The 25,120-nt window shown below is 37.5% G+C and overlaps 1 protein-coding gene across 9 annotated transcripts in view; it reads left to right on the forward strand.

The window, feature by feature from the left end:
* LOC105497760 (POU class 6 homeobox 2) overlaps positions 1-25,120 on the forward strand; it is a 498,182-nt gene that overhangs the window by 92,330 nt on the left and 380,732 nt on the right. For all 9 annotated transcript variants that reach the window (XM_011769091.2, XM_071095065.1, XM_011769088.2 and 6 more), the window contains one exon: positions 7,086-7,257. In XM_011769091.2, the coding sequence (XP_011767393.2) occupies positions 7,086-7,257 (172 nt within the window). The remainder of the gene's footprint in view (positions 1-7,085; positions 7,258-25,120) is intronic.

A 25,120-nucleotide genomic window follows, 5' to 3' on the forward strand; every position in this document is an offset into this window, starting at 1 on the left:
AAATCCAGGCTGCCCCAGAGGAACAGATAGGACCTTGAGAGAGGCAGCTCCGTTCAGGCAGGAGCAATTCCTGAGAAAGGGCTCCTTTACCGTGAGCCATTGAGGGGCAACAGGCCTGGCTACTGGGAAATGAGTGCCTTGGTTCTAAAGGCGCCATTGCACTCCAGCCTGGCAACAGAGTGAGACTCTGTCTCAAAAAATAAAAAATAAAGGGAGGATCTGGGCAGCATCCCACAGCATCCGCTACAGCATCTATTTGAGTCTTCAACTTCAACGATTTGGTGGCTCGTGCTCCAAACTGAGGGTGTGGAGAGAAAAGTAACTCCCAGTTAGATACCTTAATGTGGGAAGCGGTAGAAAATAGTCTGTTTGTGTAGTACTTTGATATCTTTCCAAACATATTCATACACGTTATCTGTACATTGCCTCACTTGAGTCTCACAGTATCTCTTTTTTTCTTTTTTTCGAGATGGAGTCTCGCCCTGTCAACCAGGCTGGAGTGCAGTGGCATGATCTCGGTTCACTGCAACCTCCGCCTCCCAGGTTCAAGCGGTTCTCCTGCCTCAGCCTCTTGAGTAGCTGGGATTACAGATGCCCGCAACCACACCCGGCTAATTTTTTGTATTTTTAGTTCCACCGTGTTTGCCAGGCTAGTCTCGCAGTCCTGACCTTCTGAACCGCCTGCTTTGGCCTTCCAAAGCGCTGGGGTTGCAGGTGTGAGCCACCGGGCTCAGCCAAGTCTCACAATATCCTTCACGAGATATAGAAAACCACATTGGTATGGGAATCAAGATAAAAGAGACAGCAGTTCTTGGTCCTGCCAGTAATTAGCGCTAAATTAGGCAATATCCATGGGGTCCCCTCTTTAGTATGCTACTGTTACATGTAGCATTTATTTTTAATTTTGAAAGTCCTGCTTGATTGTCACAGAATACTTATCTTATATATTTTGGGATAGGATTAAATAAAATTTCAGCCACACTAACTGTAAAATGGAGAGACACGGGGAAAGCGATAGCAGCTGGGAATGTTGAGTTAAGGAAGGAAGTGCATGCTGGGATCAATATTTGGCTGTGAAAAAAATCTACTGTGGAACAATCAAAGGTATTCATGTGTAAGCTTTATAATGAAGTGCATTATAATGGAAATTTTTGTCTGCTGAATATTTGCTAGAAATGTGGGATTTTCCACTTTTTTTCAAAATAATTTTTGTTTGCGGCCCAAAAAGTGACATTTAAAATAAAATAATCAGTTGTGGGTGAATTTATAATAGTTTTAGTATCCTTCTTTGATCTTTCCAAAGTTTCAAAATGTTCTACAATAAATACGTACACTTACATCAATAAAAAACACTTATAAAAATAAAATATCTTATTTCAGAAAGTCAAATAGAAGTTCTTGTTTTAAAAACTACTGAAAAAGTAAGGAAATAGTGAATGATGAAAAATTAGAAATGTTTTAAAACTTTTGGGAGAAATACTCTTACAATAAATATCATATCAAGAGCTAAACTAATTAATAATATTTGGTATGATAAAAGAAACTAAGTTTTTCTTCACGACTAAGGTAACGATATTCACACTTGACGTTGCCCTTTCCCCAAACCTACCAATGCCTCATTTCTTCCTCTTAATTCTTTTTGATTTCAATTTTTACCTCTTCTCCATGGGAGAAACTGAACACAAAATATGATGGTGTGTTTGCATCTTAAATTGGATGTACATAATTTGTTTCTATCCTTTCCTAAGTTGAAATGTAGCATTTAGAGATGAGGGAAAATCCAATACATTTTTTTCCTTCATAATGAACGTAATTTTTCTATTGAATTCTAGGAATAAATCTGTTTTGTATTGTGTAACTACCATACTCGAGTGCTTCACAACCAAATGAATTGTTTCCCTGGATTTTTGAAGCCTGCCTATGTTATTTGCATTTTCCTCAAAGCTGTTCTGATGGCCTGTTTCATTGTTAGTTTGTATGTACGTAAAAATACTCTGGACCTAGTTCAAGCTCAGTGTAGAGAGGTGTGGGTATTTCCATCGCGTGGCTGCCACTGGACATGGATGCTTTGCTGAGTTAATTATCTCGCTATCTTTAGTTTCTCCGACTATAAAATAGAATGAATATGCTTATCAAAACTCTGTTGGTTAAATTATTGAAGGTCTTTAGCTGAATTACATATTTGTTTATGTGGTATTATTTTTAGCAGCCTGGTTAAAAAAACACAAAGCCCAAGTTGAATTCTCCTCCTTAATACAGTACCCCATATCTACTCTTTCAAGGCTTTATGATAGAAATACACTGGGACATCTCTATTTAAAAATTATAGGAAAGTACACCAGAAGTTAGCATATAATGACAGTATATATGGTTAGTACATAGTAAATCATATATCATATATGGTAACTACACATAATAAACTCTAAGAAACATTAATTAGGTAAAAGTTGTTAGAATATGAGAAGCACTACACAAATAGGTACTTGTAGAAGTGCTTGAGCTTAGTATTATAAAATCAGTAAAAATTAGTGCAGTAATTTACAGATAATCTAACCTTGCCCATTCCAGATCTATTAGATAATATGAGTTATAAGGCAAAGACCTCCCATGGTCAGATAATCTTGGAAAATGCTAAGATAAGATAATTCGATGGACTTCTTTCCCGGTAGACTTCCCTGCTGAGTTTTCCACGTGGGTACGACTGCAGAACTCTTTCATTGCAGAGTGTCTTTTGGGGCAAGTGTTTCGTGGAATGCACTTTGGGAAATATTGTTTTATTATAGACTTTTCACTTTCTAGACAACAAAACCAAGGCCAAAGGTGGTTAAGTGGCTTGCCATGTTTATCTAGAGGGTGAAGCTGAATGCAAGCCTGGGTATTGAACACTATCTGATGTCCTGTCTGCTATGCCATATTGCCCCATATATTTCATTCAAGCAAAGTCAACCAGAGAGCTGTTTTGTTCCTATATTCCACAGGGAAGATGATGTCTGGGATTAGGGTATCCAGGCTTTCACACCTTTCACAGCCACTGGCTGTGGCTCATAATCCCAAAATCTGGGATACCCCATGAGTTACTAAGTCCATAGCCTTGAATTTTTTACTCAATGCCTACTGGGTAAAAAAGGTGCTGACTTTTGGAGATCAATCGGCCAGGGTTGAAAATGCAGCTTTACCACTTAGCTGTGTGCCTTTGGGGCAAGAAATAGCCTACTGAGCCTCCATCTGGGCTGATACCTTGCATAGCTGGGATAACATTAGATCCATCGGAGAAGCCTGTCTGGTAAAGGCATTCAATAAGTGGGACCTATTTTTATTCCTTAATAATGCTTGAAGGAGATAAATAATCACTGTGTAGTTTCTGGTGGTGATTGCAGTCCTCTCCTTGTAGGACATGGTGAAAATTTTTATTGTGATTTTGCTAACAGAAACTACCTCTCCTGCTTCTCCTTTTTTCGCCATCTGGTTCTTGTGTCTCTGATGGCCCCTGTGAGTGTCCTGTATTGGCACATGCCACGTCCTATTCTTGCACACATGCAATGCTGTTCCACGGTGGACCAGTCACTTTCTTCTGTCAGGGATGATAAACAAATTGCAAAGAAGTCTCAACATCTTCTACTGTGATAGTAACAATTTCAGAGTTTCAAGTAAAAAGTCTTCATCAGCTCTATTTTACTTCTCACCTGCACTAGCTATTTCTGTTCCTGTTTACCGCTGCAGAGATCCTTGTACAGGTTGAAGTTGCAGGTCTGTTACATTTCTACAAGCACCTACATAGGTGCATGTTGGAAAATCCTCTCTTTACTCCGACAGAAAGGATTTCACAGACTGCTATGGCTCTTGGCAGAGAGAGAATGACTTCCAAGCCGAGTGCTACTTGAAAGAGGCACTCCCCCATCACTTATAAGTCTGTACTCACTGGTTACTGCTTGTGACACATTTTCAAATGGACCCCCCAGTGGCTGCAGCTGTGATTAAAAGCTGTCTGCTCTCTGCCTCACTGGGGTTTGCTGTTTAACCATGTCATGTATGTATGTGTGTGTGTGTGTGTGTGTGTGTGTATATATATATATGGGCTGCATCATGGAAAACGTAAAGTGTTTGTAACACAAAAAATTCAAATGAGTACTTGAATGACAAACTCTTGGATTTTCGAAGCTCAAGTCAGTGAGAGGCACTAGTTGGGAACCTAGCCATGTATGAGGTACATAAAAGTAATTTAAGGAAGAAGAGCTAATGGTCAGTGAACATATACCATCTGCCAGTGCATGTTTTGCACACATCAGCCAGACGGAACATCTTAAAGATTTAAGTGCACTTGAACTCAGCAGCTGCATTTCAGCTCGTCAGTGTGGTTCAGGATTCAGTTCAACCCTTTACAAATAAAGCAAGAGTAGAATATTCTTTCTTAAGTTTGCCCAGATATTCACTGGCACATTAATAATCATGTCTGACTTATCATAAGGCTGCTATTCTCAACATAAGTTTATCATTAACGTTATCTTAAAAAATGCTCAGATGAACAGTACAGCAACAGAGACTGGGTATCTCAAAGGTACAGGTCACACCCCTTCCTTTTGATTAGAGAGACTGAGGATTCAACCTTTTATAAAGTAAAAAGAGTGGACTAGAATGTAAACCTGGGATCTTGACATCACATGACAAGTATACTTAGGAATGCCACGAGGTCAACCAACGAGCGTTGTTTCTTTCCCTACCCACCCACCCACCAACTGAATCAGAACTCGAACAGGCATGCTTTCTTAGATATTTAGGAAAGAGATCTGGGGAAATTTTGAGAATTGTGTGTCTCCTTTCCCTTCTTCCTGCCTCCCCCATCTCCCCCAAGTTTCAAGCGCTCCAAATCCCGGCAACAAGACCCAGTAAACAAAATGCAAATCTATCACTAGCAAATTCAAGCTGACAATACTTGAATCGACTGCATTGATTACACTGATTATATTTCAAATATTTACAATATGGTGAGACAAGTCTAATTTCTTTTCTAAGGAGTTCAAGGTAGGTATCACCATTTCTGAGGGGGGAAAACAATGGAGAAATGTTTGTGGTTGCTATCTGCAATAATCTGGTGCTGACAGAGAGTAGTATTTTATTTAGTAATTAACAGTGTAAAGGGGAGAGGAGCTGTCATGTTGGTTCTTAAGCTGGGGAATGTGATGAAAGATGATATCTGCGATCTCATCCTTTCCACTTGTTTAGGATTGTCAGGATGAGAAATGTCAGCATTATGAAAGCTTGGCTCTGCTCTTGATATGATAAAACCCTTCAAAAGCCAGTCTTTCTCTCTCCCTCGTCCCCCTCCTTTCTCGCTCTCTCTCTTTCTCTGCACTTGCTTTTTTATTTTTCCTGTTTTGTTAGATGGCAGAAATATAATTCTTTTCTTTCTTCCTATTATAAGCCACCATTTTTGTTTTATTATATGTTTCACAACCCCTAATGCCCCACTGAAAATTACCTTGTTAAATGACAGTGTTTCAAAGCCATGAATCCTTTCCACCATTCCCTCAGAGGTTTGAAACAGTCAACAGACTGTAAAGAATAAATAATAAAAAAGTATTGATTATTTTGATGACTGTGAGATTCAATTAAGTATTAATTTTGCCCTCCAGTGGACCTATCAAGGTATTCAAAAGGGAGGATTCGGCTCAGCTAAATGCGTGCTGAGTGCTTCAGCCTTAAATAGGGAGAAAATGTGTTTACCTACAGTATTTGAAGAAGAAGTGCATTGATGCACAGAGTCCAATATTTAAGTGCTGTGCAAATTAAGCCCTGGTGACAGTGACATTGTTTTCAATGGTATGAGTATTGACTAAAGAAGTGCATTTGATGACAGCTTAAACTATTTGTATTGATTAACATTTTCATAGATTATCATGTGTCATATCAAATTCACTTTTCAGGCATGAATACATTAAAAAAAAAAACACACAGGCATACCGCAACCAATGCAATGGTGGGACCCGGGAGCATGCCGCCCCACCTGCTTCTGTGCTGGTCACCTGTTTCCTGCTCAGGAACCATTTAGGCATGAACTTGGCAATAAATACCTCCCAGATCTCGCAAAAAGGGCACTTCTTGCTCCTCCTTTCCTTCTGCATCTGATATCTGATATTGTGCCAAAACAATATTATGCGTCTCAGTTTGCAAATGGAATAAAAGACTACACTTGGAAAATATTTCTGATCCTAAAATGCCCTCCTAAATGAGCTGAAGATAAAGCAGATCTAAATAATTAGGGGGGAAAGTTTGTCTTTTCTGAAGGCGATTTTTGTTTTCTTTTTCTTTAATGCTCTGGGTGTGTGATGCTCTAGGTATCCGAATTATTGAACACAGTTTGTAAGTATTTTCCCAATTCCTTAAAAAAAAATTTAAATCAATTTTCGTGTATTGTGTTGTGTATTATTTGCTTTAAAATGTTCATTTGATTTGGGGTCAGCTCCGGTTCCCAATCTGGGACCAGTGAAGCCAACTTCTAAGGGTGCTTATAGAATTTACATAAGAAATATCTTTTATTCCATTGAAAGCCTTTCGAGGTCTCTTTTCTCCCTATCTTTTTTCTCTGCTCTTGGGATAGGGTTTAATTGCTTCTCCCCCGGGGAGAAGGCTTCTTAAAATAGCCCGTGGTTCCTCCATAGGGTGCTCTTCCTTTTTAGTATGTTGCTGAAGTACAAGCGCAGCACTTTCTTTTTTCTTACTGCATTAAAGACAGAACAAGGTGTAAAACCATTCGCACAAAAGCATATCCCACAATTAAAGCTGTGTTGGTTAGGTTGCTTTCAAATAAGTTTTTTTTTTTTTTTTTCCTCCAAAGCCTCCTGAATCTCTCACATGCTAGTTGAGCTTTAATAGGGTGGGGAGTAATGGAGAACTCATCGGATCTGTAATAGCTCTTCACTTGACTGCAGCCAGCAATAACAGCGGGAGCAGCCAGAGATAAGAGAGGAGAGAGGGAGAGTGTGTGTGGAAGAGAGAGAGAGAAGAGAGAGGGAGAGGGAGAGAGAGGACACGCACTCTAAAGCTGCCACTTTTTTTTTCCTCCCCTTCACTCTTTTCGCCCATCCTAGGATCCAATGATAGCTGGACAAGTCAGTAAGCCCTTGCTGTCAGTGCGGAGTGAAATGAATGCGGAGTTGAGAGGTGAGGACAAGGCTGCTACTTCAGACAGCGAGCTGAATGAGCCCCTGCTTGCGCCTGTGGAATCAAATGACAGCGAGGACACTCCCAGCAAGCTCTTCGGTAAGTCTGTCTAGGTATTTCATTTCAGTACTACCATGGTGTCCGGAAGAGCAATCCAACCCCCCAACCCCCCCTTTTTTTCTGTTGTTCATTCAGTTTTCTCGTAAGTACTAAAAAGGAGCATCTTGGAGGTGCTAAGCCACCGAAGCTGATTCCAGCCAGCTAGGAGGATGTCCTCCAAACTTTTACCAACAAGGAACTTATTCGCTGCCCATTTTGACTTGTCAAATATTACTAGAGTCCCCAGGCTGGAAATTATTTGGAAAAAAATAGAAAGTGGTAATAATAATCAGGAAATCGGTTCCATTGTGAGAATTGGTTAACATTTATTGAGTAAATATCGACTCGGTTTCAGGTTGCTTCGCAGCCTTTTGTTAAGGGGAAGGTGAGTAAAGACATTATCTGTCGTCTAAAGATGGGAGAGGAGAACTGAAAAATATCAATACAAGTCTTGCTATGCCAGGTAAACAAAGGTGGCCACGGGAATTGCTCTAAGAAATAACATGTGTCATCACAATCAGAATGAATATTTCTTCTTTAAAAAAGGTGATGAGGAAAGAAAACAGGTTCTCTGATTCCCTCCTCTATCCCTCTCCTTTTCAACATTGTGTTTATAGCCTCATAACTAAAAGTAGAGGCAGCCCAGGACCTTTTAGGAATCTTTGTTTCATAAACAAAACAAGAACAAGCAGAGTGCCACTCCAGCAAAGACATCTGTCATTCAAACAGATGACACTCTATAAGCCAACTCATGCAACTGTGATCTCTAATCAGAAAGGGGAGCGGGTTGTTGAGGCGCGTGCCTGAGTGATAGATGTTAATGGATGTCTCTGCTGGAGAAGCACTTTAGGGTTCAGAGTGACGTTAGCTTTTCAGAACAATTGCTCCTGAAACATTTGCTTTTAATTATTTTCAAGTGCATGTGTGTGCACACACACATAGACATATGTATACCTACTAACCTGAGGTATATATATCAGGCAGAGTACTGCTTGGTTTCAGGTAAGAAACAAGCACCTGAACTTCAAAAAAAAAAAAAAAATCATTACATAGACTACTACTTTGTTAAGAAAATCAGCAATTCGGCTTAAAACACAGGCTTCATTTATTTATTTATTTTAACAGACAGAAACCAAGCTGCCTTGAGAGTTTGGCAACTCTAGGCTAGCTTGCTTCAACAGACAAGCTTTTCCTTAATTTTAAATGCTTACTCAATCAAACATTAGAGAGATGTCACAGAGAAACTCTGCTTTTCAGATTTTCTCTTGGTGCGATACTGTTTTATGCTTAACAATATACTAGATTCCAATTGCAAGAAATTCTTTGGTAGCACCCCTTCTTTGAAAAGCAGCAATGCCACCTCTGACATGAATTTCCAAACCCGTGCATTCGGGTTTTAGCATTTTCACCCTAAAGAAATTTTTTTACAGTGTAAGTTTTTATCCATCTAGGAAGAATTATGCACTAAAACCTTCGCTTCAATTGTAGGAGAGTAGTGAGAAAAGTCAGATAAAATGATAAATTACAGAAAGGTAAAAGCCATGCTCATACCCGTCTGATGTTGAGTATGCTAAGTAAGCACTTTGACTTTTAAAAAGTAATCAATTTTGAGTTCAACAAGCTACAGATAATACATTTTTGTTCCTAAACTTTGCATGCATTTAAAATAAAAGTAAATGGATTTTGTAGACTTGAGCTTGGAGCTCCAACTTGTTTTCTTTCAAGTAATCCAGAAGAGGGGTGATTGATTTTTTCATTTGTTTAGGGTTCCCAGTGTTGAACACTGTTATAGATTTGTTATGCTATGTCTTACTGATTTGCATGTGTAGAGAAAAAAGCTTCAAAAATTCCGAGAGGGTCAAAGAGATTTGAATTAAAAGTTTAATTCAAAAGTAATATTTTTGTGAGGTGCCATTTACTAAGAATTCATAGTTTAATGTTAAAATCATAGTGGATTTTAGAAGGAATCCGCTTTTCATTTTGAAATTCTCAACTTCTGAGTTTGTGTGAGAGAACACAGCAAAATCTACATCTTACATTCCTTTTGAATTCACTTAATTGTCTTTGGTCTCTAGACTGTTTTTCAAACACAACGCGAGTATTTCCCAGTTTCCAATTAGGTCAAGAAGAAATCAGTAGATTAACAGTTTTGAGAACTTGAGAAAAAATTAGAGACAATATGATAAAGAAAGAATAGAAAGGATCAGGAGGAAGACACCCTAATATTCTCATAAGGTTTCCTTCGCAGGGGCCTGTTATGCTCTTACTTTTTAATATTACCAGGACTTGGCCGTAGCAATTCAAGTTTACGTAACTGACTAAAACTTTCCAGAATAATTCTGTCCCAGAATTTTTAGCAACTTTGGCAGCACAATTTAAGGAACCATGATTTTCTTTGATATGCATATGTTCAAGTCTGTTTTTTGTTTTTAGATGTAGTCTTGATTATACCCTTTACTTGATAATGAAGAATTGTGTTCTTCCTGAATAGTTGACAGCATCTATGTTTTTATCTAAACAATAATTTTCTAATATACTCACTCTCTCTCTCAAACTGTCATTGTTCTATATATACACTGTAGTATTGAAAATTGGGCTTCTCTAATGAGATGGCAAGATTATGACAAATCATGTGCATCTTGATATGTTTAGTTTCATGGAGAGACATTAACCAACAACAGGAGACAAGCAGAGCTCAGGTTTTTTTATTGTACCTGAAATTTCAGTATAAATGGATTTATTTGAAGCCTCTTCCCCCATCTGTGTACTGTTCAAATTAGCAATCCAGAGGACAAGTCTGTTTCCCTCACAGTATGGTACCTTCAGCCCAAAACTGCAGGAGAAAGGCTAATACTGATGCCCTCTATGGATAAACAAAGGAAATTCCAGGAACCACTGGGCCTTTTATGCCTCTCCTTAAATTGCACCTCTGCACTTAACAGCATCCAAAGGGAAACATACTGTGCAGAATGTTTCAGTGCTCTGAGCAACTCAGAATACCAGAAGGAGAAAGGAGAAGCCATATGCCAGCCTAAGTAGAAAGTTCAGAAAAGGGCCCTTGTGTTTTATAAAGTAATTACATCAGTGGTAACGTTTTGCTTAACTTGAACAGCCATGGAAACTAAAGTACACTTAGGAGAGATGAATCCACATTTCATTGAGAAACATGTGGTTAGGTAGTTCTCTGTGATATCATTAAGTGGTCCGTTATTTATTCTTCTAAAGCCTGTAGGATACCTATCTCCTTTTTCAGTTCATGACTGTATTATGCTAAGCTCTGAGCCGTAAGAAACAGTATAGAGGAGAACAGGTTTGCATGTGGTTGGGGGTGGGGGATTATCAGAGAATCTGGAGCTGTATCTCACAGGGCTTTAGCTGTGTGATCAGATGAGTGACGCTACATAGAGCCAGTCATTTAATATGTGACTAGTGATGTACATATTGGAAACCATTCTCAAAACTGGCCTTTGGCAAACCATCTTAAAGGGAAGAGGTTGCTGTGTTTCTCTAGTGACATTTATAATACTCGTGTCAATGTGGTGCTTCACTTTTAGTTATGCCCATCAAGAATTCAGTGTTCCACATTCAGTCAAGTTGGATGCTAAAATTCAAATGGTAGCATCAACAACTTGGTCAGGAAAATGACGGCAGAAAGGATAAAAGTAATATATATCCTTGGAAAAAATATGTGCACTAAAGTTTTCCCATGCACTCTCAGCCGAAGAAGTGAGATCTCATAAAACATGCCCTAAATATTTTCTCCCCTATATATTTGATATTTGAAAGATGATTTATTAACAGTGTTTCTCCTGGGAAAATGTTTATTGTTTGAAGTTAAACCTCATGATTTCTTTCCTTTAAGTCCCAGCTATCTTGGGTGGCTGCGTTAGTCTCGGTGGCTGGCTTCTCAGTTGTACTACACTGTGCATGAATGGGGCACACAGCTAAGAGTCTTGAGCTGAGATGGAACTGCAAAACCTTGTATAAGCATTGCATCCAAAGTAAAAAGTTTGTGGTTGATTTTCTCTTCTGATATTGTGCTTTTCTAGGATAAAAGAAATTGCATGCAATGATACTTTTAAGAGTGGGTATTTTCAATGCCATTTATCTGTGAGCTGTTGGAAAAGGCCTTAAAGTTGGCTCAGGGATTCCTCCATGCTATAGAATGTACTATATTGTGTATTTCTTTTCCTTTCTGTGATCTTTCTCACAGAAACATGCATTATAAGATTTTTTTCTTTCAAATTGCCATCCAGTTTGACTTGATTAGAATTTATGGCAGTGGAGTCGCTTTCAATGACAAAAGGATAAAGGACTAAATTGTCTGTCACCCCTTGAGACAGTGGTCTCTGCAGGTCAGCGTGGAGGTCATTGCAGGGCATTATGGGGACTGCACTTGGGGGTGACGCTGCCTGGCGCCCGTGCATCAGTGGAGGCCTTCATTATGGGATCACTGTCTTCATTACTTTATTTAAACGTCTCTCTCCAGGCTTCAGTACCTTGGGTATTTATAATATTCTGATTAACTATTCTGGAGCCAGTAATCAGTACCAAGAGCTTAAACCCAAGAGGGATTTAGTTAGGAGGTGATGAGGTAAATTCCCTAGAGAAATATATTTCTTTAAAATATGTATCATGCTTCTATATTTTTAGAAGTTTCTGTATTATATCAATTGAAAATGTATACCCCCTTTCACCAAAGAAAGTTTTGCTAAAGAAATATTAAAAGTATATTTTTTTAATAAACTAAATAATTTGAGTAATAGATTTATGCAAAAATAGTTATTTAAAAGAAATCTGTAGAAACCTGTATGTGTGGAAGTAAGTGAGATGCACAAAGTATTTGTCAAAAATCAGTTATGGTTTAATAGTCAAACAAGCCCTTGTCATGCTGCTGCATACTTGAGTGAAAAAAAAAATGCATATTTGTATACACTTCTTACATTTAAGAAAGTCTAATGCACAGGGGTATTTTTAAAAAAATCAGTGAGAGGCTGTGTGCATTTGGACAATTTTAGTTTAGATTTTCCCCCCAGAAAAACACTGTAATGCTCCATTGATAAATAAATCCACTTTAAATAACATGAATGTGTAAGCTTTGAAATAAAAATAAATCCATATAGAGAGGCACTGGTGTTTAAATTTTTCACCATATTTGTTTGTGGAGCTGCTCATTTCTAAGTGCACTTCAATGGGGGGCAGTGCACAATATGTGCCAGAATCGTCAGTGGAGACCTTCCTCTGTGCCTGTCTTTGCTAGCTCTTCGCTATGCCTGGGGTGCTCAGGTCAGACCTCTGTTTAAAGCAGGAAGTTCAATATTGCAGTGTCCAAGGATACTCCATGGTAGCACATTAGCAAGTCAAAATACTGATATGGTTTTACTTTTTTCTCCCCTTTAATTTTGATTACTGTGATTCTTATATTTTGTCGTTGTCATTAAATTGTCCTAAAAACAACAGGAAATAAGGTATTAGAAATGAGATTAATCTGTACATCATCACTCCTTTAAATGATCCCATTTTCATCTCTTGAATGTGTTGGATGTTTCTGACTTAAAGGTTACATGGCATTACAGTGTTTTTGTAGTTCACCCAGCCCAGTTTATGTCATAATTAATAAATAGAGGTGCATTCCAGATTCAAGCTCCCAAGGCTCAGCCCTTAAGAAGATTGCTTTCGCTCTTAATTACCTGCTTTAATTATACAGCTAGCATTCCCGTTCTCAAGAATTGACCAAATACGTTTTTCTCCTACTTCAACGTTGAGATTTCACTTGACCGTTTCAAGTGGACCTTGTTTGTTATGAGACAGTCAACAGTTAATCTGTGAGAGAATTGGCACTTTCTTTGATTGACGACCTTGCTGGTTTATATTTGGGGATTAATAATACATCAGACATTCACACATTAAAAAGAAAGTAAATGTGAAGAGGAAGGGTAGAAGGTTCAGTTCTGCTATTGGGCTGCCCTGATTATTCAGGCCTTCCCTGGGAATGCAGAGGCAATCGGAGAAGCAGGCACATTTGCCCAAATATGCACCTGGCTCCACTTAACATGTTTCTTGATTTTTTATGCTAAAGAAAAGGATAGCAAAGTGTTTATACCAAACTGGCACCCTGTCAGGGGGCAATCTGTATAAAGTTTCCCGCTGTCAGGTTAATAAATTTTTTAAAAATATCCAAAGGCAGAGGTAGCTAGAGAAAGCTCATAGTAACAGTTGCCATTCTCCAGCGGATGGGTTTCTCTTTAATATCAGCCTGGCTCTGGAATTTTCTTGTTTGTTGTCTTCCTGGGTTCTGTACTTAGCTGGCGTTTTTGTTCAGCTTTTCTTTTATTCATGCCATTTCAGTCTTACTTTTTAAATGTTTATCTTTTTAAATTTCAAATGTCTTTTCTTTGAGAAAGAAACAAGTGAGCATAATTTGTTTTAATTTTTTATATGGTATTTTGCAGTTGAACATATACTTTGTCATGCTATGACTCTGAATGAGCTTCTAAATCTATCAACACTGGACTTTTCTTTGGGAATACCTTCAAGTAATATTTATTCATAAAAGAGTATCTGTGCTTTGGCAATATAGGGGCTTCTGATGAGGTCGATTATTAAACATGTTGATCTGATTCTTAATCTTTTCAATGTAAACTTTCACCTCCTGATTGTCAAAGTCAGATTTCATAAAAATGAAACAAGGGTAGACTTGTTTGGAGACATCTCCTAGTCTATGCTGTGACACTTTATAAGCTATCAAAAATGGATTAAGCCCTTTTAGTGTGAATGCAGAGGTCAGAAAGAATAACACTGGATCTCTTGAGGCTAAAGAAAGTTTGTCATTCGCAGAGAAATGGAAATTAATTTTGTTTTATAAATATTCCAAGGTGATTTTTTAAAACTACCTAATCAAGATGTCTACCCCCTGAGATCGCTTCCTAATAACTTCTACTTTAAAAAATTTCCTAGTATGTTATATTAATGTCTATATTTTATTTGAGAATGGAAAAGAAAATCCATGCCCAAACTTCTCTTACAGTTTTTCCTTTTTAAGTGATTTTAAGGTCTTATATGTAACAAGAATATATTGTGATTTTTTTTTAAATTAAAAAATTAGCTACCTGGAACAACATAACTAATAGTCTAAGCAAGTGACTAATTATTGGAGGACCACACTGCCATTAAAACTATTTGAAAATATAAGGAAAAATAATCAGATTATAATTAGAGAAACTAAGTAATATAATTATACATGAACTAAATGCTTAAGAGATTTGCTGTACAAAAGGCCATTTGAAAATGGGACTATATAATGAAATCTGCATTCACTAACATGGTTAAAAATGTTCTTAGTAAATAACCAAAATAAAACCTGTTAGTTTAGCTCATGAATGAAGTAGAATATGAAGGTATTTTTAGGACACTTATGATGTCCCAATGATAACCAACATGAAACAGTTTCACAATTTAATGAATATGTGTATCCTGCATATATTGTTTGGCATTAAGTAGTTTTCTTAGTGTTTCATCTTTTCCTGTAAAATAATCAGTGTTTCTTGGGATTGACTGATGTACCTTCCAAATATTTTGTATTTCTTTAGTTTCATCCTATTAATGAGAATAAAAGCATAATTATGACAGAAGTTTATGAAAGCCAAAGAATTCATATTTAAAGACTGATATTAACACAATGTTTTAAAATAGCAATGCAAATTTATCCATTTTCTTACCACTTCCGTACTTTATTTTTGTTTCCCTATATTTTCTTTCTTAGGCACTGTGAGTGCACAGTGAAAGAAGTGTAATGCTATCTGTATAAAATATTTGTGTGTGTCTATGGTCTGCTTTTCTCCGTATTTTCTTCATACACATACAATGCTTCAGATTGTCTTACTGAATCTGTAGTATGTATGTATTTTCTCTATTGTAAAACTAGCAAAGTCTCATTTATAATAATAAGCTTTCTTTTAGTTCATGCTATCCATCCAACATTTAAATGCATTTCTCCTGTATATTTAAAAAACAGTTCCCTGATAAATGTATCAAAATTAATAGCTTACCAAAAAAGGGAAACTAATTATATTGTAGCATTGCTTCAGCCCTACTTGGGCTAGAATCCAAGTTCCAGTGTCTTCTTCGATGCTGCTATTTACTGAGCAGAAGAGACAAGAAGATTCCTCAGGATTTGTGCAGTTTAATTGAGTAAAGAAATCTGGGGGTTTTGGACAACTTGACTTGTAGAAAATATATGTATTTTTAAAGCATACCAACTTACCTAAGCTAGGGAAGACTCTGGGATCTAAAATATTGGGAACCTAAATATTTGTCTATTTCTGGGATAGACATATATCACAATATAAACATTTATCCTTTTCTTTTTTTAAGTCAAAAGCATTTATTCAATAGTTATTAAGCACAATTTTTGTTACACATTCCTTTAAGGATTCTATGTGCCTATATATCAAGGTACAGTGTGTGATTGGTGCACAATAAAGAAATCATATTTTAAACATTTACTGTTAAAGTAATATGGTATGATTAATCTCTTTTTGCAGTTCTTGATGACCACATATGTGGTTATTTGCCTTTTAATACCAATATGGCAACATTTATTTTTGCAAATTAATGATTTGGGGTGACCTCCTGCAGGAAGGAATCATCACTGTCAAAGCAGAAGAGAAGCTAAGGGGTTAATATTATTTAAAAATGCAAATATTTGAAGCTGTTTTAAAAGTATGAAAAATTATTGTACGTGACTTTTTGCTCAATCGACCCAGGGTAAAGGAGAATAAAAAGTCGAATGGAAACCCACGTGTTCCTCTATTTAAAAATGTATACACATGGAAGTAATGTGGGGAGTGAAATGCACTTCATCAAAACTGGCATTTTTTTCAATATACCTACTTCGTTTCCCAAAATACTGCAAGATAGAAATGTGTCAGAAAGGACACATGCTATTTGCAAAAGGAGAAGCATACAAGAAATATTGCATCAAACTCCTATTTCAATGGATCCATTTAACTAAATCCATACACTGTTCTATAATCTACGAACACGTACATATCCAGAACAAGGATCCTCTCGATTATGAGGGAAAACTTTCACAAACTTTTGGGAGGAACATATGTCACTGTTTTAAGTGTTGATTGGCTCATTTTATTCTGGTTCCTAAGGTGAAGGCAGGTTTTAGTCTTAAGCCTTACCCAAGAAGTTGCTCAAATTTTCAGGTAGACTAGTCTATTTCTTTGCTCTAGTTTAAATCTTTACTTCTCCCATTAATTGCATCCTGTATTCATGGTAGTTTTCTAATAAGCCAACTGGAATCTGCAGGCCATCAGAAAAGTGTTAAAAATTATGCCTCATGTTTTAAAAGGAATTAATATCTACAGCTGCCTGCTTACAAAAAAAGAGCTGGTCACCTTGGAGATTGCTGATGGCATGGAGGTGGTTGCAGTAGCTTAGAATGGTGGCTACACGTCTTGTCATCTGTAGTGTATCAATATGTTTTTATAATGATACAATAACCTGAACCCTGTAACGGTTTATGGTCCTTTTGAGAATTCTTATGGATTCTTAGAGTGACGGAGGTCTGAGAAAAGATCTTGAAAGCTTTCACAAAATCTGGCTGGGTGACAGAAAGCTAGCAGGACTGTGATTTAGCTGCTAAGAAATCCTATTGACCAGGAACATCATTAAACTTTTAAGTTAAAACTAAAACCACAAAACAAATGGTAGATACAAAGGGTAAGGGGTACCCAAAGTGGCGGTGAAAATTAAAACGTGCTGAAGATTCTTAAAAATAAAAGGCAAAATGCAGCAAGCCCATTGTTGATCTTGATCGCCTACTTAGAAATAAGCATTTTTAAATACACCTTTCTGAATATTGCAGTGTGTGTCGGAAATCTGTATTTGTGCATCTCCTTTATGGAATCTGTCAGAACTGATTGTTGCTCTTTCATTTTCTCTGGCTATTTTTAGTCAATGATAAATAAAGAACTTGAATTTTGAATCTGGCACCAGTGAGATATAGACCCAGAAACAGCAGGAAATAACCATGATGAGTAACTTCACATCAGTATCTGCATGGAGATCTCAGTCCTCTTAACATTTGTAATACTGCTAATTTCTATGGGCTTTTTAAAATACTTCCACATGAGCTCTCAAAACCCATAAAAGTGTGGCATGTAAAGTAAATTGTTTGTCACTTGCCGACGACCTGCCATATTTATTGTCAGGAGAAATGGACATTAGTTGGAAAAGCAGTTGTTAAAGGCCAAACAATTTTTAAAGATGGCAAAGATGCGCGAGGGTTTTCCTTTTTCTAACAATGAGCCACCCCTTCAGACATCAAAAGACAAGATAATAAGACACTTCAAGCACAATTCAAGATTATATTCAACATCTAAAGGCTCATCTCTTGTCAGTTTGCATTTACTCTCCCAGGGATGTGATGCTTCTATCATCTTTCTGTCAAGAGGAGTCTGGCAGAAGAAGCGAGGGCTCTTATTTCACACACTTAGGGTTTTTTATCAAATAGCCCACACTCGTTGTGATTCAGCCAAAATGGGGGGATAATTTGAAGAAGGTCATGCACAAGTACAAAAATCTCATATTGATTTGTGTGATTAGAAGGCATTAAAATTGCACGTTTATGTTAGTTGCTGAGATGTTTTGTCAGTTTATTTGGTAATACACTTTTGCAGCCTAGGAAAAAAAAAATGACTTAAAATTTAAAAATAGATGGCTGAAAGCTGACATGGTTTGTTTTAATGTGGCTGTGTCTGAACATTTAGCAAGTGAACATAAAAATAATGTAAAGCTTTTAGTTTAACAATATTTGAAATTAGCTTATATAATGAAATACTTCATGCAATGTAAAAGCAAAATAGCACAACTGTGCATATCAGGTGAAACAAATATATATGTGAAATTTTTTAAAATACTTTAAAAATTGATTTCATATCTTTAATATATAGATAAAACGTGATGACATTTTCAATATAAATTTAATTATGAAGCTGTTTTACAATGGTTATCAAGTTTTTAACATTTTGCACTCTTTGAAATTACAGTGTCATTATATTTGTCATTTTATGCCATTCTTAGTATATATGCCCTTTTCCAGAGAGGGTACTAAAGAATAAATAAAAGGGTTTTTATTATTATTATTATTCTCTGTCAAAATTCATCACATTTCCTTCTTTGTTCTCTGACAGTCACAAAGCCATACAAAGAAACATTCCATTTTGGTGGGGGCATGTTTATAGAAGTTAGAAGAACAATCTTTTCCTCTCAAAATAAAACAATTGATGAAAATAAAACCATGATATCCTGGGATCATTTCTATATTGAATCTTTGAAATTACTTTTCCTAGGAATTTTCATCAAGTCTCTGTTGTCTCCACTTCTTATATTTTTCTCCTTTGCTGTGAAGTGTTTTGAAACTGGATTTCTTACTTTTGCGCCACTTTCAAAACAAAGGAGGGGTACATATATATCGTATAGTTACAGTGTAGAGTAGAAGTGAAAACCCATAATTTGCCCTATTTATTGTATGAGTTTTTTCTATTCAATACAGTTTATGCATTCAACATGGAACAGTGAATTAATCCATTCAATAAATGTTTATTGAGCACCTGCTCTGTGGCAGGGGTGGTGCTGTCTCCTGAGGACTCAGTAGAGAAGACACCAGATAGAATTGATCACCTAGCTTGCCCACTGTGAGGGATACTGAAGATGCAAAACTGAACAAGACATGGGGACCCCACCCTGAAATGGCCCACAATCAGCATCACACATTGACATTCTATTTTACTTGATCATTTCTGGTACCTTTTTAGGCAATTTTAAGTCTTCAAAACCACGCTTTTCAAAAGTTGTCTGTTGGTTAGAAGCCTCAACATTTGAGAAAAAAACTATGATCTCCAAAAAGTAGGGAAGAAGAAAGGAGCATTAAGTGGTTTGTGACAAATGACATTCGCAATGTTTTCATCACAGGGTTTGGTGCATATGCCGTGGAACACAATTGCTCTTCTTTAGGGATTGTCTCTTAATCATGTCCAAAGGGAGGATGAATTAGATTATTTCTTCCTCCCTGTCTTTTCTGCCTTCATTCTCCTCCTAAAATTCTTGTTTGTCTTATATAATTTTTATTTTTTTATTTTTATTTACTTATGTTTTTACATATGTTCTATCGGGGGCCAATTCCTTTTATTTTATTTTATTTTATTTTATTTATTTATTTTTTTTTTGAGACAAGATCTTGCTCTGTCACCCAGGCTGGAGTACGGTGGTATGATCATGGCTGCAGCCTCAACCTCCTGACCTCAAGTGATCCTCCTGCCTCAGCCTCCTGAGTAGCTGGGACTACAGGCGTACACCATCACACTCAGCTAATTTTTTTTTTCAACTTGCAAGAGGCGGGTCTCACTTTGTTGCTTAGGCTGGTCTTGAACTCCTGGCCTCAAGCTATCCTCCCACCTTGGTCTCTCAAACTGTTGGGATTACAGGTGTGAGCTACCGCACCTGGTCATTGTCTTACACTATAAAGTAGGGCTTCAAGGCTCTGGAGTCAGGTTGTGTGGGCTTGAGTCTGGCTCTGCCACTTGTTCACTGGCTGGGTAAAGTAATAACATGTTGACACTTCAGCTTCCCCATCTCTGCATGGAAGTATTGCTGGTACGCCACAGGACAATCTTGAGCTTGAAGTGAAATGACACATGTAAAAGCCTATAGAGTACCTGGAATGTAACTGGAGCTCAATGAATGTCACACTTAGTTAAGAGTTGAAAACGTACTTGCTATGTTTAGAAAGAATCTGATTAATTTTGGGCAGCAGGTACCATAAAACCAAAATTGTGGCCTTTGGAAGTAGCCACGCTTCTCCATAAGGAAACATCAGCCCCCAAGGGTCCTCCTGATCAAAGAAAGGTTCTGGGTATCTTTGCTTCCTAATGGCAACACCCTTTCCTTCTCCAGTCTCTGCTTTCTTTTCAAGTCCATTCAGGAAAGAATTCAGACTCATAAATGGATTGTAAGCAGGTTCTAGAGGGAACGATAGTTCACTCTCTTCATTCTGGAGAGTACATAAGTGAGGTGGTGAGCAAGGATGGAACAGGGCAGTTACACATCTATCTCACTCTTCTCTGAATTTAAAATGTTGGAAGGTGTGATTCTTTCAAATAATAGCGTTTTTAAAAATAATGTTGGCCTTGAGAAGTGCTATGAAGCCAGATGTCTGTGGGCAGCAGCAAATGCCTCTCCCTCGCGGTGTGGTCAGATACCCCGGGGGCAGTCTGTCTTTGGGTGGAGTTCCTCCCAGGGGCGTCAGCTGTTCCTCCCTCCCTCCAAGGGAATTTGCCAGCTCCAGGCCAAGCACTTCTATCTCTCTGCCTTGACCATACTGTTGCCCATGTTGGGAACAGAGCATTTGTTTCTAGTTAAATGCCCAGAGATCTTTCATAGGATGCTTTTGTGACCAAATCAGAGTGAACTACAGAAAATTTCAGAGAGAGAGAAACATTCCATTGAAGTCATGTGACAATTTTAGAAAAATGGTACTGCAGAAGGATGGTAACCTGGGTTCGAATCACCACCCTTGACCTAGGCACAAGGCTATGAGCTTATGCCTCCGTTTCCTCTTCTGAAACGTGAGTGTTAAAATACCTACCTGATGGGATGTTGAAGATTATGTCAAGGAAGGCAAATAAGATGCCTGCACATGGTGGTGTTTAATAATGAGAGCCCCTTCCCCTCACTTCTTAGCCCAATACATATCTTTCCAAGGTCTGAGAAGTGACTTAGTCTGATGGGAGTTCTCTTGGGAGTGTGGATCGGAGATTAATGATCAGCACGGGCTCTGAACGTTAAGATCTGTTTTCTCAACATAGCTTCTCCATGAAAGCCAAAACTCAAGCTAGACGTGGAGAGAGTAACCTTTGCTCCGGAAACAAAGGATTTGACTAGATTGTGGGTCTTCTCTGTCCCAGCAGAGAGCTCGTTTTTGCCCCTAAACGGAAGCGCTTCTCTCAAAAAGTTAGTTATGTGTTAGGTATGGGAACATGCCTTCAACTAGAAATCCATGGAGTCCTCATTCCTTAAGGAATTTTCATAGCCAATGTTTAATTGGAATTTTCAAATCTTCAAGAATGAACCCTTTTCATATATTTTTCAAAAGGAACAAGCCAAAAATAAGATGGCAACCTCAAAAAAATCTATTAGTGCCACACTCCCAAGGGTTTGAACATGCTGTGAATATTTAAGTAGCTTAAATTGACATTTGGAGCCATAATTGGGAGGAAACATGTTATAACCTTTGTTGGGGATGTTTACACATTTTGGTTGAGATCCGTAAAACCTACTTCCTCTTATATACACCAAAGTTGTCAGGATCAGTAAAGGAACATCTTTCTGTTATTGTTGTTGTTGCCATGGCAACCCCACACTTTTTTAAATACATATTCATACCCTATGCTCATTTCTTAGAAATCATTGGCACTTCTAAAACCACTCATTTAACATGTGTCGATCAATGTCAATAAATATATTGCGAAATTAAAAAATATTAAATCATACTTTCAGATTGAATTAATGTACACGTTTGTGTTAATGTTAAGTAGAAGAGACAAACTCTCTTTTAAGCCAGTGGCAATGACCATCCCTTTCATATAATGTGACAGTTTTGACTTTCTTCACTGAATTTATAGCTGTATCGCCCCTTAGATGTCCCAGATGTTATTACTGTTCCCTCTGTGGTTTTGTCATTGGGTAACCAAACTTAAATTTATCTACACTTGGCTGCACCCCTGAGCAGTGTCAGCGTAGAAAGGATGATGTTGGGAAAACAAATACAAGGTTAGGCTACATTGTACATAGGAATGAAAATCCACATCTTCATTCTATGGCATGAATTGGGTCCAGCCTTCTTTACTGAGCCTCTCACCCAGCTCTGACCTGCCTTTCCACACCATTCATTTCCAGCCACCACCTAGAGTGCACTCTGCAACTAAATCTTCCAATTTTTCATATTTTTATTAAAGTTAAGTGTATTTTTTTTTTTTTTTTTTGAGTCAGAGTTTCACTCCTGTTGCCCAGGCTGGAGTGCAATGGCACGATCTTGGCTCACTGCAACCTCCACCTCCTGGTTCAAGCAATACTCCTGCCTCAGCCTCCCGAGTAACTGGAATTACAGCCGCCTGCCACCACACCCAGCTAATTTTTGTATTTTTAGTAGAGACAGGGTTTCACCATGTTGGCCTGGCTAGTCTTGAACTCCTGACCTCAGGTGATCGGCCTCCCAAAGTGCTGGGATTACAGGCGCGAGTCACCGTGCCAGGCTGTGTATTCTTTTCTTAATCAGTCCTGACTAAAAGTCAGCACTTAAAGAGAAGAATTGCTTTTTCTAGGCAAGAATTTTTTTTTTTTTTTTGGTACAGATTTCTCTTTTATGTTCCATGGTGGTTCAAACATCTTCCTTCCTTGGAGTCCTTGAAACTTTTACGGTCTTTGACATCCCTGAGAATTTGCAGGTTGCAGGATTAGGGTGGTGAAAGGGGAGATGTTGGTCAAAGGGTAGAAAGTTTCAGTCAGGAGGAATATGTTTTAGGGACTATAGTTATTAATAGCATGGTAACTGTAGTTAATAATCATGTATTGTATATTTCAAAATTCTCAAAGGAGTATATTTTAAATGTTTGCACCACAAAGAAATAAGTATGTGGTATGATGGATGCCTTCATTAGCTTGATTTAATCATCCCAAAATGTACACATGTAACAAAACATCACACTGTATTTCATAAATATATACAGTTATTATTAGTCAATTACAAAATTTTAAAACAAAATCGTAGCTTACCTTTTTAATTAAAAATATTAAAATAGTCTTCCTCTCTCTAACACTTTCTTTACAATAATTTGCCCATGAAAATGGTAATAGTTTTACACTATCTTTTGGAAGGATACCTTATTTTTTGGTCTTCTGATCCTCCAGAGATGCATTTTTTTTCCTATCAGCTATCAGCCTTTATGAAAAAATCTACAGAATCTACAAAGCATTACATTGTTAGCTAATAACACTTCAATTTCAATTAAGTGAAAGGGCCAGGTGCAAATAACCATTTAATATCTTGACGTGCTCTTTAAGTCGCTTATAATGAATTTATTGAGAGGTTAATTTATTCAAAAATTAACACTTATTCAGTGTGTCCCCATTTGCTCTTCCTCCTTTCTTGTGGTCAAAATATTCTGGCTAAGCTTTTTGATTTCCAACATTACAATGAATCTTGCCTTCCCCTGCTTTCCAACTACTTTCTCATTTTTTACAGCCTCTTTTGCAGTCATTTCCAGTGTTTGCCTAGTATTATCATGACTTGTGCATTTGTCTGCCTCCTTGCTGGATAGCTAGCCCCTAGAGGACAGATAATAGATCTTGCATATATTAAGTGCCAGATAAATGTTTTTTGAATTGAACTGCTTCTGAATTGGATGTTTCTGGACATCATCCACACTTGGCCAATATTTACTGAATATTAAGGGAAAATAGACTCTATCCACAGGAGTCTACTATCCTATCTAGGGACAGAGGTATGTGTGTATATACACACACACACACACACACACACACACACACATATTTATATATGTATGCATGTGCATATATATACACACACACATACAGTGATGTGTCACTTAATGACAAGAATGCATTCTGAGAAATGTGTTGTTAGGCAATTTCATCATTGTGCAAATGTCATAGAGTGTACTTACATAAATCTAGATGGTGGAGCCTACTATACACTTAGGCTTGTATGGTACAGCCTATTGCTCCTAGAGAAAATGTACAATACAAAATAAGATATAATCTTATGGGACCATCATGATATATGCAGTCTGTTGTTGACCAAAACATTGTTCTGTGGTGTAAACTGTATATATCAACAAATATTAATAACAAAACAAAGATAAAGTGCTTTTTCACATATCCAACAAATATTTATTGAGCACCTTTGTGCTAAGTATTGGACTAGGTGCTGAGAATATGGTGAGAAGTTAGGCAGAATTGGTCCCTCTTCTCGTAGACTTCATAGGAAACTCAAAGGAAACTCAAATCCTAAGCAATGATTATCCAGAAATTTAAAAATTTGTCATTGTGAGAAGTGTTCTGAAAGAGAAGTACCAGAAGCTAGAGAGATGAATAATGAAAGCTCATGACTTTGTTGGTAGCATCGGCTGCTGTAGTGGACACTGGGTGGACAATATGTAGATGTGACTTTGGCAAATGACTCCTCTCCTATTGGATACAGTCTTGGTGGGACGATCAGTCAAGACGCTCCATATTCCCCTAGACAAAGAGATGTTACATGGCCCAAAGTAGACAACAAGGTGCTTTTTTCTGAGACGCTAATTCTTGAACTGAGTGATCCAAAGACTGAAAAGCCATGAGGCTGTGTCTAGCTGGTTGTTCCCCTAGAAAATGTCCCCTGATTTTTACCACCTTGATTCCTGGAAGAGTCTTGGTTACTATCTCTTCAGAGAAAACTAGAGCTGTAGCTTTTTCCTTGAATTCTGTGATCCATACTAAACTCTTCCAACAAATTCTTTTCTCTCTTTCCAGTTTTTGCTTTAGTAAGCCAGGGTAGTTTTGTGTTACTTGGAGCTGGAGAACCTCTGTACTGGCGAACCCCTGTACTGGTATGTTCATGACCTCCAGACTTCATTTAGATAAGACATTTTTCTAAAACTGATATTTCAAGGTTAGAACAGAGAAGGCATCCCAGGGAGGGCAAACATCATGGACAAAAATACAGAGTGAAAAGAGTTATCTCCAGCTGTAATTACCAAAAGGGAAGTAGAGAATTAGGGCTTCCTTGTGGGAA

This window comes from Macaca nemestrina, chromosome 4, assembly GCF_043159975.1.
Source record: "Macaca nemestrina isolate mMacNem1 chromosome 4, mMacNem.hap1, whole genome shotgun sequence".
Classification (NCBI taxonomy): Eukaryota; Metazoa; Chordata; class Mammalia; order Primates; family Cercopithecidae; genus Macaca; species Macaca nemestrina.